At 41.6% G+C, this 17,008-nt stretch overlaps 1 protein-coding gene across 5 annotated transcripts in view; it reads right to left on the bottom strand.

Annotated features, from left to right (window-relative positions):
• The window catches only part of DAAM (disheveled-associated activator of morphogenesis-like protein), a 135,205-nt gene that overhangs the window by 36,786 nt on the left and 81,411 nt on the right, over positions 1 to 17,008 (bottom strand). For all 5 annotated transcript variants that reach the window (XM_022789546.2, XM_022789547.2, XM_086979478.1 and 2 more), the window contains one exon: positions 8,677 to 8,823. In XM_022789546.2, the coding sequence (XP_022645281.1) occupies positions 8,677 to 8,823 (147 nt within the window). The remainder of the gene's footprint in view (positions 1 to 8,676; positions 8,824 to 17,008) is intronic.

Here is a 17,008-nt window from a genome sequence, read left to right as displayed (position 1 = left end):
TATGACACATAGTAGACAGAGAGATCGGCCGATATCCGCAAGCGTTTCTCGCAATTTATTCCCACTGTGACGGTACGCGTAGTTCACCATCTACACTGCATTCTATATATAGGCCAAGCTCTGCACATAAAGCCTATAATATTTCATTGTGCAGCTGGCTGAATAATAAGTAAATAACAAGCCGATTCCCACAGCATTCCAGCAGCACCGGAATTAGGAGTAGCATCGTATGTGTACGTACGTACGTACGTACGTACTTCGCGAGGTGCCAATGAGCGCTCATGAAATTTCATGCTCTACGGTCAGTGGGCATTCTTTGGCGAACCGTAGATAATGACTGGCTCAACAAGAAGATAGATTTGCACAACAGCGTCGTATTATTAATTGTTGCCCCACTTTTACTGTTCTGGTAAAATGAGGAGGAGGGGTAAAAATAGAGCATACCGTGAGGTCTTAGGAAAGGAAGTATGTCGATCACCACTTCGAAATTATTTTCAACAATACATCAGCTCGTGCACTTATTTCATACAATAAAAAAAGATATAAACAAGGGACTACTCATCCCGTCCTATTCTGCGCTGTCTCATAAAACTAGCATATTCCATATGACACAGTAATCTTTCTTTATGGATTCGATTCGGTTTTGCATTATATGAGACGCGCATATGTCAATGTGGGAAAAATTACACATATATATAAAGATTATTTAATTCCACTGGAGTAATATCTATGCGATGTACGCTTGCGTCGGGCACCGTATGGCAGGTGTCGTACGTTCTACTCAATCGTCATTATAGGACCTTGTCACTGGGGGAATTATTTGCAGAACGAAGCTTTATTCGTGTATATGCTAAGTAATTTAAGCGCGCGCACCGTTGCCCATTATATGAATGAACAAAGTGATTAGATCTTCACTTAGGTTATACGCACAAACAAACATATAGGCATCCTCTTCGTTGACCCCAGTCACTGCACTGGAAAAACTACGATTTTCTAGTAGCTTAATGTGGTAAGTTTGGTAGCAAAATTGTTAGGCGATTATGGGTCGATTTTGTCTGCGAGATCTATTTGTCTATCGAAGCATCTATAGGGAGAGTCTACGCGAAGAGTCCGATTCCTACGCTGCCCTGTGTAACTGCGAAGCAGGCCATCGCTGTATCAGGACCTTCCAGTCAGGTGGTAAATTGGTTATTTCTTGTTTCCTGATTATAATATGATACGGTCCAGTTCTCCGCGTCATACACAGGTCCATCTTGATCGCGCTCTCATGGCGTATTATCGGCCAGCAAAGCGGAGGATAGCGACGTCGGAGCCGACCGAAGATGGCGCAATACGGAATGTCGTTCTCGTCGCCGACTAGAACGCGCAATAATGAATGGCACAGATACACAAGCCCCTACGTTTATGTTGACTGGCCAATAAAATGTCTAAGAAAATACGCTACGCACACGGCGACGCAATAGCTTCTATCTTGGTGTTGTGGTACACATCTAGTCGATGCGCCGTTTGGGATCTTGCTTTCTTACCTACGCTTACGTACCATCGAGTTGATTGTAGCAATGACATGGTAATATTGTCTATGTGTATTTTGTTGTTGACCTTTTACGCGGTTGTAACGTACTAGTATTAATCATTTCCTTGTTACACGAACCCGGAACGACCTCGAAATGGCGTTAGTCGACACAGTGATAAAAAACTTTAGATAATCGAAAGGCAGAAATGAAAGTTAAAAAACGGAAAATTTGGTGATTTGCGCGCATTTTTCTTATATGCTCATTTTCTACCTGAAATTTAATGAGCCTATATGATTTCGTTTGAAGAACGTACAGGTTACTCTATCAGCGTCATGTACCAGTGATAGCTGTTTGGCGAAACTATAACCTAACCTAAGGTCTCCTTCAAAAAAAAAAAAAGGAAATTCCAAACATATCTAAGCCCTACAATTTATGCTCAAGACGCAAGTGTGCCGTGAACGTTCGATATTATTTGAAACAATCGCCAAAATACAAGTTATGGGCAGTTAAGGTAGTTTTGCAAATGTCTTCATTTCAGTAATCGTGACTCCAAGCCACGAATAAGCGGCTGGAAATACTGTGATAACCACTAGAATGGTAACCAAAACAGATATCTAGACATAACAAGCTTTCTTGTGCCATTCTTCGAGTGTATAACGGCAGATAACTGCGGTAGACAGACCAAAGGCTCGATAAATATGCGATTTGATCACAGAAAGGACACATATTTTTCGCTGTTATTAAGACCAACCGGTCCCTATTTTGGGGTCGATACGACGCCCACCATAGCTCCGCTAGTAGAAATTCGTTATGGAAGCTTGGTAGATTTCTGCTGGCATAAATTATAGCTGACAGCCCGTAAATCTTGCACATGTATGTTTCCTACTCACCCAACTTTGAGGCACATCTTCAGCCGACAACCTCAGCTAGGTTTGTACTCTCGGTTTTACGAAACGGGCCTGAGTAAAAATCTGGTGATGTAACGATATATTAACGTATCTAAAACTATGAATGCATTGGAGCTAAATCGAGACACACTACATGCGAGTTCATGACAAGTACCGTAAGGAGTAAAATGATGTACTTTCGCGTTTTACGTTCTTTTTTCCCTTATTTCCTTTCCCTTGCTCTATGGTCCCCTTCAAAAAGTCGGAGAGCAATGGTCGGAAAAAGCTAAGACGACAACGAAACGGATAGAGGGGAAGCTATTAACAGAGAATGCAAATTCTGTAACCATACTACTTTTGTCTGGACAAAAGATTTGCCTGCACATGCGAACAGATACGTCCAGTCGGCAACTTCACCTGCGTTCAATCTTTGCGCAAGTTCTCCATATTACCTGGTCGACTCATAGGTCCTTGTTGCTCTCATGCTTTTCTCCAGCTCTTTTTCGTTTCCGAAAAAAAAAAACTCTCGATTTCCTCAACGCATATTTTAGACCCACGACAGCAATAACGGCAAAGCGCATGGGACGCCCGGCAGTACCATAGCGTTATCGCAGCAAACACCGAGAGAGTCAGGCAAGCCAGGCTGATCTGGCAAAAGCTGTAAAAAGGGCGCTACCATCGAGTGGAGCGTCCTTTTAAACGGCAGCGAACAGGAAGTTCGAGACTCGCTGGCGGTGCCAGTGACGATGGTTGTGCTGAAGGTGGAGCGAAATGCAAGGGTTAACGGGGATAAAATTTGCCACGAAACATGGAAAGCCCCGCGGACATCGTTGGAAGTCCTGTTGCCCCACGAGGTTAAAGGGCAGGTCTAGGAAGGACGTACCCCTTGATGTATCCAGACTTACTGAAATTGACATGACTTAGCGAGAGAAAAAGCAAGATAGCGTGAACGAATGAGTAACAGAGAGAGAGAGAGAGAAAAAGACAAGGAAAGGAATGGGCTCGTTGCCGACGAAATCTCGAATAGCAGCGGGGACATGATGGGTTTATCCCCCCCCCCCCCCCACTAAGGACAGGCACCGCAGGTCGCTTCCACGGTCGGCAATTTACCTTGTAGCTCCAGAAAAAGCGTCCACGAAAGTGCAAGACGACAATGGACGTTGTAGCTACATACACATATTTACATGCGTAGTAAATAGAAGAAGAGGACGACATAGAATTACTAGTAAGTTAGCTCTATGCAGATAAATGAGATCAACTTCGATATTAAATGAGAATCAAAAGAATTCCATGATGTCAGTGTTGATCGGTCATGTTATTCAAGGGTTGTAATTTGGTAGACCTGAGCACGAGAAGCGCATAACACTATTGTAATAAATATTCGGCAACGTGTTGAATACACCATATTTTAGCGATTTTTTTCGTTAGCTCGTAGGCACCCATATGGGTCTATCGATTTTCCTAATTCAAAATAACATAGTGTTTTCCCTGAAGTGCGCTAAAACGAATGGAAGCGACTGGCCGGCGAAGCATAAGATCAACAAACTAAAGGATCGGACTGATCTCGGGTTTATCGATGCATGACAAGCAAGAGGTTACTGTCGTCTTTTAGAAAACTTGCTTCTCTAACCCTTCTCCTTAAAGGCATACTTAAATTACAAAATTTTCCGCGACTACGTGTCTTGGGCTCCTTTGGCCTATGGATGCCCAGCTATGGCTGTACAATATGCATGAGTTGGCCGGACTGTGTTTATTGCTACAGGGTAGTGTTAGCGTAAGCTAAGTTAGTCCAGACAGGTTTTGGGGATATAGGCCGGGTTAGTTGGGACCCAAACCTTTAAATGAGAGACAATTCGTTCGATGAGCGAAAGTGCTAAGTGACGACCCATAGAATAGAGTGGCTTAAACCATGCATGTTGTCTGTTGCACAGTAGAATGAGTAGGCCAGTCTTATAACAAGATTACCCGAAGAAAACAAGCAAGCATTAGCTTATCTAGGAAGCTATCTGGGGCTGCCTAACACAAGCCAGATGGGGATTTTAGGCTGGTCTCATATCAGTATATACAACAAATCAAGCAGGATAAACAACAACAGAGCAGCTGCTCGAAGATCACATGTGAAGCGTAGTATCGCGGTAACGAAGATTCCGTGGTCGGAAAAGGTACGTTCGTTCATTCGTGACGATGCAGCCACTAACAAGCTTACGTGTGTCAAACGCGTACTATTGAACCTAGTAGAGGGTAGAAGAAAAAGAAGAAGAGATAGTAGTTACCTATCGTCCATCGCTGACTGGTTTCAGTCAAGAGGTGTAATGTTCTTTCGTTGTGGCATTGGTAAATAGACTAATATGGGGCGTATGTTGAATGAAGATGTACGCCAAACATGAGTTTATTGATAGTTGCCCAAAAAGAAAACTGCATCTTTCTAAATCCAATGTGCCTCTTTGCTGTATGTGGCTAGCAATTCCTTCATGTCAAGCATATCTATCATATGGTTTTCAAGCCCACTTTAACTGCTTAGGTGTCCCATGGGAACATATATGGCTAAAAAGTATACGGCCCGATAATCAATTCAACAGCTTCAGACTCGCAAGGTTCAGGACTTCCTGGTAACGGGCGGTCGGCGAGTGAGCTAGCAATGGAAATCATTCTTAATATAGCGTTTATAGCGCTGGCTTAAAATGAAAAACGACATAACAGCAGAATACATAACAATTAAATAGTGTATGGTTTATACTTTTATAAGTCACACGCTGTGACTTTTTGGTCTTATGACACGAAAAAATATTTTGACGCATAAAATGGCAGATGTTGTTGATATGTTTAATTAGCATTCACACAAACATTTTATGTCTCAGGGGCATTGAGTCGTGAGGATCGGCCCATGAATGCAGACTTTGAAATGTGACAACCATTAATATAGCCTGGGGTGTAACCTGTGTAATTGTTAGAACCTATAGATATGAATCGATGCGCTTGAATGAAGATAAGTTCACCCTATTTTTGATTGTCGATCTGAATACAGTAAAGTAGCAGTTACTGTTAATGCGTTACGTTAATTACGTTATGCATGGTCTACACTACGTTTCTGATGATTGGAGAAAACTTAAGTAACTAATTAGATTATCATATTCATCATAAACAACAGCTAAAGACAGACTTTCTCCCTTCCATGCCGGAAATCTGACATCTTCCAGAGTTAATATGGCTTGCCCGCTGCATAAAATTGCGGTATTTATGATCGAGCGTGCCTTACCTACTATTCAGTTTTCGCAATACAAATAGTAAGACAAGCTCCAGCAAACAGCAAAACGTATATATTAATGTTTCCTAAGGCCATAATCGCGAAAAACAATGACTTCAGACATAAATTGGTTGTTTTATGATATTTATGTAGTCTGTGCTTTTTCCGTTGGTCTTTCTCAAAATCGCTACTTGAACCGCGTCCAGCAAACAAGGATTGAATGTACTCTATTTTATTATGAGGTTGCCTAAACACCAGGGTCTATTTAGCTTCATAACGGATAAAATTATTTAAATATGGTAATATACACCCTGCAAGAATTTTTTCCGCCCCAACTATATTGCAATTCTAATCCTGTGGGTCTTGTCCGCCAGGACTTTCCTACAGCCACCTGCAGATGTATATAGTTTAGGGCTTATGGAAGGATCTCAAAAACGACTCAGCATCATACACAACCGGTGACATCTCTATTTCAATAAAGTATCACTAAGCAGGCATCTCTGATGTTCAATGAAAAAACTGTAGAAATCTTGTAAGAATTAGAAAATACATAGTTTAATTTAAGATAAGTCACTCTCAAAAAATGATCGATATATTTTGCTTTTTTTAGTACGTAAATGCTTGAAGTAAAAACCTCACACTTAGAAAAAAAAACACGCTAAAGAAATCAATATCATTCTGAGCTCTTGTGGTGTGGTAAAGTTCGCATCAGAGAGTAATGAGCTATAATGCAACAGCGAAGCACAGAACTCGTTTTTGAACTTTACTTTCGGCACTCAGCCCATTAGTCACTATTTCACGCAGCTGGTTCCCATCAAGGACTTAAACTCTGTCCATACCAAAATTATAAACGTAAGCCACCAATTGTCTTTAATTTCTTTTTATTTTTTTATTTATTTAATGCATTACCTACTGCGCCATTGTGGGGAGCGGTAGCGATGCTCAACTCTTGTGTGAGTCACTCGTTCAAAGCTGGACACCCGCACAAAGGATGGATTTTTACGGAAATGTTTCTACAGTGTCAAAAGAATGAGGCAAAGTTGGAAGGACAGATTTAGAAGATCATGTGGCCATAAGGTCAAGTATGTTCACAATATGATTTTTAAAGTAGGCTCTAAATAGGCTCCAGAGAAGACACCGTAAGGCACTTCAGGCCGAGGATCAAAAATAGCTTTTTTCTTTTAAAGTTGTTCTGGGACAATCTGTACCACACGCATCATTTTTAGCGGCGATGCATGTTAACGTTGGGGTGCTTTGTAGGGAGAGTAACCACTACGAAAAATTGGTCTGTTCTCGGTTATTTGTCTCTTTATCTCTAAAAGTAAATTTTAGATGCATACGATTTTCTACATATGAGTCCGTTTTTTGCCATAACCTTTAACAAAGTAAATGAAGCCTTGGCGTATAACGAAAAAACCGGCCGCATTTGGAAACCATAATACAATGAGCATTTTTCACGCTTAATATAATAAGTATGTTTAAACGTATACTCCGCTAGTTTATCGTGTCCGACAGATCTTAGTTCTTTAGCTTTTTTTTTCTACACTTAGTTATGCTGTAATTAACTCATTGCTAAATAGGTTTATGTAAATGTGTTTTTAATGCGATGCACGTTTTTAGGCAATATTCAGCACGACACGCGCTCAATACAAACTCCACTATCCTATTCTTCCTTATTAAGAATCAAAGGGCGTAGCCTATGAGACGGATGCCCCATTTGCGGCGATTTATACTGCTTATATCTGTATGTACATTATCCGATGAAGCAGGGCCCTCTTTAAGGGTTTCCTCCGCTTGTACTAGTCACTAGGGGCCGACGTTCGTCGGCGGACGCATCATTTGCTATCGAGAAAGGGCCACCGTTACCGTTTTATTCAGGGGAGAATCACCGCTCCTTTCACTGTCCATCTACTGCTCATTATGCTTCGGAGATTTAACGTGCTGACAGTGAATACGTAGCGCGCGGACGGCCAGGAGCTTCAACCGAGACTCTCGATCACAGATGCAGACGGGATGATGTGATATGCTCGCGCTAGTACGGAGTATCCTGCTAGCTGGACGCGTTACCGCTACGGCCCAAGAGATAGTAAAAATTTACACGATTACGGTGGTAATTGATTATTCGAGGCCGTGACTTACCCAGATTTCAGCGCATTTAGACAGAGAGAGCGACAGGAAGCCGCTCGGTGCTGACCACGTGTAGAATTAAACGTTCAGAGAGAACTAACGAAGTTGCCGAACCGACAAGGGAGTATCGCTTGTTTTTCTTCCCCGTCGAAGTTCCTACTCTCCACAACAGTTCGACAATTGCGGTACTGGGGGCGTTGGGGCGGTGGATCAACGAAGAGGCGGCTTTTTACCATAGAAAAGGAGCTAGCTAGCTCAATCGATCGAGTCTCGAAAATGTTCAGCATTAGCTCTAATGACGTTCCGTTTTGTGAAAGGAACGAATGCACCAGATGTGGAGCAAACCTGTATATGTCTTAATCTTCGTAAGTGATCAAGTAAGTTGTAGCATATTCACTATAATTATAGTGAAACAACTAACTCGATTGCCTTAATAGAATATCGAAGTTTAGACACCGAAGATACCAAAAAAAAGCTGAATTTAGAGCGAAAAACGCCACTTTCCTGCGATATGTTTGTAACACTGACAACTCACTACTTCTTGTTTATGTGAATCTCTTGTTTGGATTCCCACAATGCTGGTTCCTTTTTTGCTGGTTACATAATGGCACGCATAATGACGGCTATGTGCCGAAAGTAAGTACATTGCTAATAAAAACAAAGATACACTCCTCTACTATCTGTTTCGAGTGCCACTCCGAAAACGCACTGGATAATTGCGTCAAGCATGATCGATTCAGGGCCATAAAAACAAACACTCTTGAGGAGGTAGCTTAGCAGATTATATGAGACCTGGAAGATTCAAGGAAACGTAATTGCCGACGTAGAAGGTATGATAAAATAAGCGGCTTAGATTTAAGACAATACTGTGGATGAATATTGTCCTGCGAATGTTTTCACTAACCTGGTAAGTGATTTCAGGTGGCTCCTTTGTGTTCCTTCCGAAGCACGAGCATAGGCCTGATGACGCGAGCCCACTGGCGTGTTTTCGCGCCTGATGCGCCGCAGTTCGCGCAGCTGCCGCCGGCATTTGAATCGATAGCACCAAGTGCTGAAAGGTAAGCAATAAACAGTCATTAGGTCAACTGATAAATAAAATATGTTAATTGTCACCTTCGCTACGGATTTACATGGTAGTAATAGAAGTACACTATTCGAAACGGCTTCAAATGTTACTGACGATCTTGATCATAAGGCAGCCGTCTGGCAGTCAGTACTATAGTATCTTGTACATAATAAAGTACAATATTTACACGTAGACAAATGTCACTTGGTCTATAGGCATACATAATCGATATAAATGGTGTGCATTGGTAGACTGCATTGAATATATAAAAAAAAAAAAAAAACATAATTTTTTTTATGACGCTTTACTGTCTTCCTGGCACTCAATATTAAATGTACCCGTGTACCGCTTATGTCAGCTATGTACTGACCACAACTATGGTTTGTTCTAGTTTCGATAATACTAGTTCCGTCATTCATAAAAAGTAACAAAATATTTTACTGCAAACTGTTTTGACCATAGTATGGTCTGGGCGAATCAACAGTCACAATCATCCAGTCATCCTGTGACTGCCGGGGAGAGCAGTCGCCAATAGCAATTCATAAATGACTCAGATTTTGCTAGAACCTGGTGATTTCCCGTGAAAAGAGTATGTCGAAGTTCGATTCTGAACAGGGACCACTTCACGTGTCCTTAATTCTAGTAAGGACGCTACCACTACACCAACACGATCTTGGCAGCTACATGGCTTAGGTCGGTTGGCAAGCTTCCGCCCACGTGATACCAGCTGCCTTCTGCCAAAGTGTTGATCATAGTAAAAGGGTTTAAAGCAAGTGATAAACTGAGGGAATTAGATAGCGAATGCATTATAGTCTGCATGAAGGTCAAATGTTGGTGCAAAATTATTAGTTGTTTTTTGTATCTACGTGCGGACGGAAGTATTGCTTTGTCATTTCTGTTTGCAGTTTCGGATGTTTGTATCACCAGTCATATGCGTTTTACCCTGTCACAATCAATTGCCACATCTTTACGACTCGGCTGTTGCGTGGAGGAAGAGCGGGACGAGCTAACGATTCGCCATGTCCATCTCATCCATTTGTGAGTGCTACAAATTTTACTAAGGGGTGTTAGATTTTCCTCATCGGAACGACACACGTCAAAAAAAAAGTGGTCAGCGTCAATGGAGGATAGTACCGGCGCATTTCAGAAAAGCGCATTTCTCTCTCTCTCTCAATTTTTCTCTGTTCTGTTGCTTTTTTTTTTAAATCTTTTTAGGTGATTCCATGAGAGACCGCTTTTCAGTTCATTTGTCTTAACGTCTTTTTATTTTAGGTCGCAAGAGACGCTCATTTTGACCCAAAACCGTACATTCCACAACAATACCTATAATATAATATATCCGAGCCATGTCCCATAATATCTTTCACAAGTGACCCGTGTACTGTTAGCCGTTGCTTCCAGCAGCCATAATGTGCCTCAAGTCCCTTGGTACTATTTTGTTTCCCCCTATTGAATGACAGTCCTTCTTCCTATTCGCCTATTTTCAGGCCTGCTGTCCGGCCCACCATAAATCACCGCTCTCACTCTCTTGCACACGCGATCTCTTTAAATTAAAAAACAGAGGAAGAGCGCTGGAGGGTCCGAATTTGTTGCGACTTGGCCCCATCCATGCTGGCCTCTCCTGACAGTACTCCGATTCCAACGTTAGCTGGTCATTTTTTATGGCAGTATGCCGCCCTTAGCTGTAGCGTTGCCCTGTGGGTGTAGCTATCTACGCTGGCGCCGGTCATTTCTACGTTCCCTCGCTCACCTCGACTTTGTCACGACAAACTAATGATGATAGTAACGACAACAGCGACTTTGAGTACTAGCAGTAACAACAAGATCACATTTACTTCGGCAGGGACTTACTACAAGAACAGTTATGCCAATAACATGTTTGGAATAGACCCGGGTCGAACAACAAACAGGTCGATGTCACTAAACTCTTTGTAGTCCGTTATGCCCAACTTCCGTGAAGAGAGTGGACTGTATGCCACTCAGACACAGATAGAAAGACAAAGTAAAAAGAAACGAAAGCATAAATGCTTGTCTTCAGACAACAGCCAGATGGAAAAATTACAGTAGGAGCAGCATAAGACCGGGAATGCACAAAGAGGCACTCTTCCTTTCATATTGGGGTGAAAAAGAACTGTCGAAAAACGTAGAGAGTTTGATGCAAATGTATCTGTGTGTTTATTTATTTAAATAGTGTGGTGGCATATACTAAATAGCGCTAGCGGTCGCCACTTATTTTCGTTCTCGAGGGAGGGACCAGCAGCGATTGAGCACTTCGCCACTAGATCAAATTGACTTTTTTTGAGCAAGCAGTACATTCAAGCCACAATTCCTCTATTCCCCCATTGATTATACTAGCTGCAAAAGTCGTAATAAAGGAACAGTAGGTTGGACGCTCGATCGAACAACAGGCTTACCCGAGACAGTTCATCGATCTTTCAATGTGATGTATGGGGAGATGAGGCTACCAATAGCTTTGCTCACTCCAAATATACACATCTGAGACACACCCAAGCCTCACGGCAATTGTTCTGGTTTGGGTCTGGTCCAAAAGAGTTCTTCGGAAACGCCAATATTGGGATGAGACATCGTTGAACATTTCTTTCACATACATTGAGCCTGTGCCATAGCTAGCAGGTAGCGTCAGCTGATGGCGGACATACAAATGTGAAACATACATGTGAAACATCCGCTCGGTAGAAGCATGTACGTTAGTATGAGCATTTCCTGAAAAAAAGTGCCACAATTTTTCTTTGGCATGTGGAATTTCGGCTTGATTGTTTCTCTCACACGAGACGGCAGCTGAAGTACCTCAGTGTTTTCAAAGTTCCGTTCGCTCTACACGACTTGACCAATGGTACTACGAACCCAGAACGGCGGCTCGAAGTCATGCAAGATTGGAGCGAAGATAAAAGCATTAAATCCGAAACAAATTCACTAGGAACATAATTTTCGGAATTAAAAAAGCGATATGAGAATCTTAAGACAATAGCAAACAGGCTGGGCTTGTGAAACAGATTGCTCAAACAGGGCCCAATTTTATGTAGGTCTACGTGGCAAACTGTTTAATGTGTATATCTAACAAACTAAGAAGCCAGGCTTTCCTTGGCCGTATAAGGATGAAGAAGCATAAAGGAGTGCTGCACAGCTGTACATTGCAATAGGCAGAAATCGAAATATATGTATATATATAGCGCATGCCGGGAAGGCGGAGAAAACCAGCAACTGATCTAGGTTAGGTTAGGTTAGGTTAGTCAGGGAACCCGTAAATCCCTCACAGCGGGTCTAGAGCTGCGTCTTTTCCAGTAGGTATAGGTCTAAGTCGAGATGCACTTTAGCATATTTCAATGTAATTATTTTCTTTCTTATCCAATTACTCATTGGTTAAATAAATGGTTTTCTATTTAAGTCAGTCTTACGGCTGTGGCACATATTCAGCCCTCGAATCATTGTTGTACCGTTAGTATGAAAACCAGTATGTTTCCAATATTTCTTTCTACATTTTCATGACAACATACATACAATTCTAAGAGCTGTTAGATCCGTACTGACGAGAAAAATCCGCCAGCGTATCTGATCTATACTAACTAGCATATCCCATTTCAAGTTACCGGACTATATCGCTTCGCTGGGAACAGACACCTTCAGAGTTTAGTCCTGCCAATTTCTTGAGAGCTAGAGCGTTTCTCTTCCATCGTAACGGTACAACAAGCTTTTTGTCGACAGGGCGCGATACTTTTTCATTTTAGCCATGCAGGTACAGAAGGCGACGACGCTACGTTGGATTTGTTGGGTTTCTCTGGGTGAGTGATTCTGTCAGGAGTCTTCCCTTCTTTGACATCCTTCAATTGCGTGCTTACCTACTTCTGACATACACGCTTACAATTTACATCGCTTCGTTAAGGACTCTTTACTCGGTAATGATCGGTCGGGCAGTTAGTTTTATTTCGCTTCATCTAGGTTTTTCTCTGCGGTCCGAGATTTGGTTGCGTAATAGGCGTCGCAATACTTTCGCATTCCCTCGCATTTGAAGCACGCCAACAAAGAATCCCTCGTCCTAGAAGCTTCGGCTTTTTTTACCGAACACTGTCGACCAGTATCGCTATAACCAAAGGATCAAAGGTGATTGAGCGAGGATCTGAACAGTTTAAAAAACAATGGCAATTTCTTGACACGGCCACAGACAACCATCTGTTCCCTTAAACCGTCATATGTCTATTGTAAAAAGTAGGACTGAGCCCCACAACAAACACACAGCCTATATAAGGCAAAAAAAAAAGCCTCCCTAACTATCGAGTCAATCTTTGGCAGCTAAGTTGATACATGGGACTGGTACTATTTCATCCATACCCCCCCATAGCAAGTCATCTGCCCCCATTAAATTCCAATATGTCCGCATAGATGGACTAATCTAATCTTCTTGTATACAAGCTAACGCGTATACGTTTTGTTGGCGAGAGTGAATAATACAATGATCAGATAAGTGGTATACTGTATTTAACGGGTGAGGTGAGACGGGAAATGGGTAGAACAGACAATCGAAAATAGAGCCACTTATAAGAAAACCCAATATGCACTCAAACTGTGGTTAGTAAATACTTGTTAAGATCTTGCGTTTATTAGCTATGTGTAATCAGCTACCTCTGTAAAAGCGCATTGAAGACGCTTGTATCTGCCATTGACTTAGTTATTCGACAAATGCTTTACGTCCAGTAATAGCAAATCATGGTCGTACCAAAAATTCCAAAAAAGACCATGTCTCTTTGGGGTTCCACAGTCTACTTCACAGCGACCCCGAAAATAAGAACATTATCGACAAATAAAAACAATGCGGAGAGCCTCTTGATAAGTTCGAGAAGGTAACATAGATTCGTTCAGCATGTATTCTACTGTAAAGTGCTGTTTTTCGTTGAATGGGCAGAATCAAATAAACTGTTAGAAAGAATCAGAGATTTTGTAAGAAGCCTTTTCAGTTTCGTATTAAAACTTTACGTAGTATCAGTTTATTGCTCGTAGGAAGACTGAATAAATGCTTTATTTTGCCTCTGTTTAAATTGTGCCAAAATCCTCGATTAAGCTCATTATTCAGATTTTCTTATCTTTCATCGTTGGTTCCACAGAAGTTTATCTCAATCCACTTGCCGATAGGTTTTACTCATATAGCACAGCATACTTGCAATTGTTTTGTCTATACTATCAAGCTAGTTGATCTACTACACTTAGTACAAAACGTCCGTTTTCTTCGAACGCTTTTCATTTGTTTGTTCATGAAGCTACCTTTTTATAGTTAGTATCAACGATATATGACTTCGGATCCTGAATCTAAGATTTTCAGGGACATCTGAAGTCTAGCACCACGATTTAGCACCTATCAGATTGACTTCTTGTTTCTTGCCCTAAACACACAGACATCTTGTTGTTGTGTCTTCGCCTCTTTCCGCTGTTGAATTGCCTTTGGAAACCTTCAGCTATTTAGTCAGAATATGGTTCCATTGTCTCTTGGTGTTAAGCTCTGAGTCATGGTAAAACTCTGACATCTCCAGTCGATATTATCCCAGTAGATCCCGATTATTCACGCGACCGTGACAGAAACATTAGCAGTAAAATAGACAGACCCCTGTCGGTCACTGCCTCCTTTCAGATCTATGACAACGCGGGTTATTGTTTCAACAAGGCTAGGGCTAGTCTAAATAATGGTTCACTAACTGACATCGGTTCCTTCTTTTTCCCGTTGAAAATTCGGAATTGACATTATATAATAGAATCAGGCAATAGTCGAAAACTACAGATCTTTACTTTGGTGTGGTTTCAACAAGTTGTTCATTGATTAGAAAGTAACATCGTCATTCATTAGTAAGAATAAGGCTAGGAAAGCCTGCCCTATTTGAATCCATAACCGGAAGACAATAACTGATTACTTGTACATCTGTGCTTTTAGCTTCTAACGATGAAAAACTATAGCACTTATAATATAAATTATATTGCCAACATCGATAGATATAAACTGATGCATAGGTTTGTGTAGGAGGTATGGGGAGATGGGCATAAGTTGACACGTGTAAGAGTGCTTAAGGACCACCTTTACCACTTCGATAAATGAAAAAAAAAACAGTTCATTTAATGCATGCAGTGTTAGCCTTCATGAGAGCGAAGGAGCATTTAAGCAGACCTTGGAAATACTACAACAATCCCTCAAGATGTCCGCTGCCTCGGCTTTTGTACAGGAAAAGGATGTTGGGGCTTAACTAAATCGCCTTTGCGCAGCAGGAGCTTCCTCGATACAGTGGCCAACCGCATACATGTTACGCCGATGATCCAGCGCGCCAAGTCACCCGGCGTATCCCTCAGCATAATATAATTCTAACGGAAAATCAAATTGATAATAGCTGGTTCAGCTCACCAACCGTTTTATTTCGGCAGTGATCAATCATTCTGTAATGGTGACTAGCGTCTGTCAGATATATATATATATACATACATGTCCTCAAGGTATCAGCGATACAGGATTGACTTGAACAAGGGTGCAGTTGGCCTGAGCCATCAATTTCTTCTGGCTGCAACAAACATTTTCAAAATCCGAGATGCAGTTTTAACTTTTCGACGTTTCAAGATCACAATCACTTGGCTATAATATCAACCACGATATAGCAGATACTGCATAGAAGTTCAATGAGTGCTTTGTTGATTCGCCAAGCCTGCTAGCGCTGCGATTCACGACCAGTTTTTCTCGCCTAAGTCAATGCGCTCTCTGATAGCTATTCTAAATCTTTAACCCGATCCATATTGCCGATGGACTGCCAGTTAAGTGGGGTAGTCGGCTTACTTCATGGGGTACTACCGTTTAAGGATTAACGATCGAGGGTACAGGAGAAAGCCAGTCGGCAGAAATGGCACTTCTACGAGCATCTCTTGCCGTTAGAGAAGGCAAACAGAACATCAGGTTTATTGCAGGACCACCGCCGGCCAGCTAGATACATAAGCAAACGCCTCACTTCCGTTTCCTTCGTGGCCAGATGACTATTCCGCAAATCTAAGCCCCTTAGAGTCCAACCCATTAGGCTCTGAATGGTGTACAAATGGTACAAGACACACCCGGGATATCCCGGGGGTGTAACATGGCAACGATCGCTGCCAGAGGCAACGGCCCTTCTGATGTTGGCTTTTACCTTCGAAGAAATGAAACGATCCCTGAGGACACATTTTAACGATGAAGATATGTCGCAATCGTTCTGAGAAAGTTTTATTTTATTTTTTTACTGTCTCTAGACATACGCATCAGTGATGTTTATTTAATAATAACCTTTAAGTATTAGCTATATATATACGTATAAAGAAAGAGAGGGGAGAGTGATTGCTGAACGGCAACAGAATCAAGTGGTGTAAGTAGGTTACGTGTGTTTTAGCTGCAGTAGTATCGTTACTAATGCCTGCCTGCTTGCGCCGAACGCCGATCTGCATATTGAAAAGTTAGCTCTAAGTCAATATTTCTTCTGCAAACCACGTCAGGTACAAGGACATCTTTGAAACTAAGAAAGGGATACAGGTGAGCTTCCTTGGCGTGAGGTTGGCAAAGAGGGCAGAGCGGATTTATTAGCGACGCTCATCCATTGACAGGCTATAGCTATCTCCGGATTCAGCCGTAGCTGCACCGTACGAGAGACCGGCTTGATTTTCGCCAAAAATATCTAAGGAATCCATTAATGTATCGTACCAATACCCACTATCCTGCCAAGATATTTGGAGAGAGCACTGTATCAGAATTAGTCAGTCGACGCTTAAAGTTGCTCTATCTTTATAGAATGTAACATAAAAAAATCTCTACGATAGAAGTTCAATAAGGATAACTTAAATGAGGTATAGTACAAGTCAAAATATAGTTTCAGGATTAAGTCAAATAAAAATGGATACAAATCAGCTTATGGAGCATGGGGTACGTTTGGGCGTAAATTCGTGTTCAAATCCGATGCTGTATCTTTCATCTAAATTTATTTCACGCATACTGCTTTGCCTCTTTTCTATAGCGATTATAACATAAACCATTTGCTTTTTTTTTTTTGTGTTTCTGGAGAACCTCAACAAAGTGTGTGTTGTTACAGTGTGGCACAGAAAAACGTGTTTAATCTTTGATTCTAACCTACTACCACTTCACGAATTGTTAAACATGTTAACACAG

Source organism: Varroa destructor, unplaced genomic scaffold (assembly GCF_002443255.2).
Source record: "Varroa destructor unplaced genomic scaffold, Vdes_3.0 BEIS01000002.1, whole genome shotgun sequence".
Lineage (NCBI taxonomy): Eukaryota > Metazoa > Arthropoda > Arachnida > Mesostigmata > Varroidae > Varroa > Varroa destructor.
This window is presented reverse-complemented; position numbering and strand designations above follow the sequence as displayed.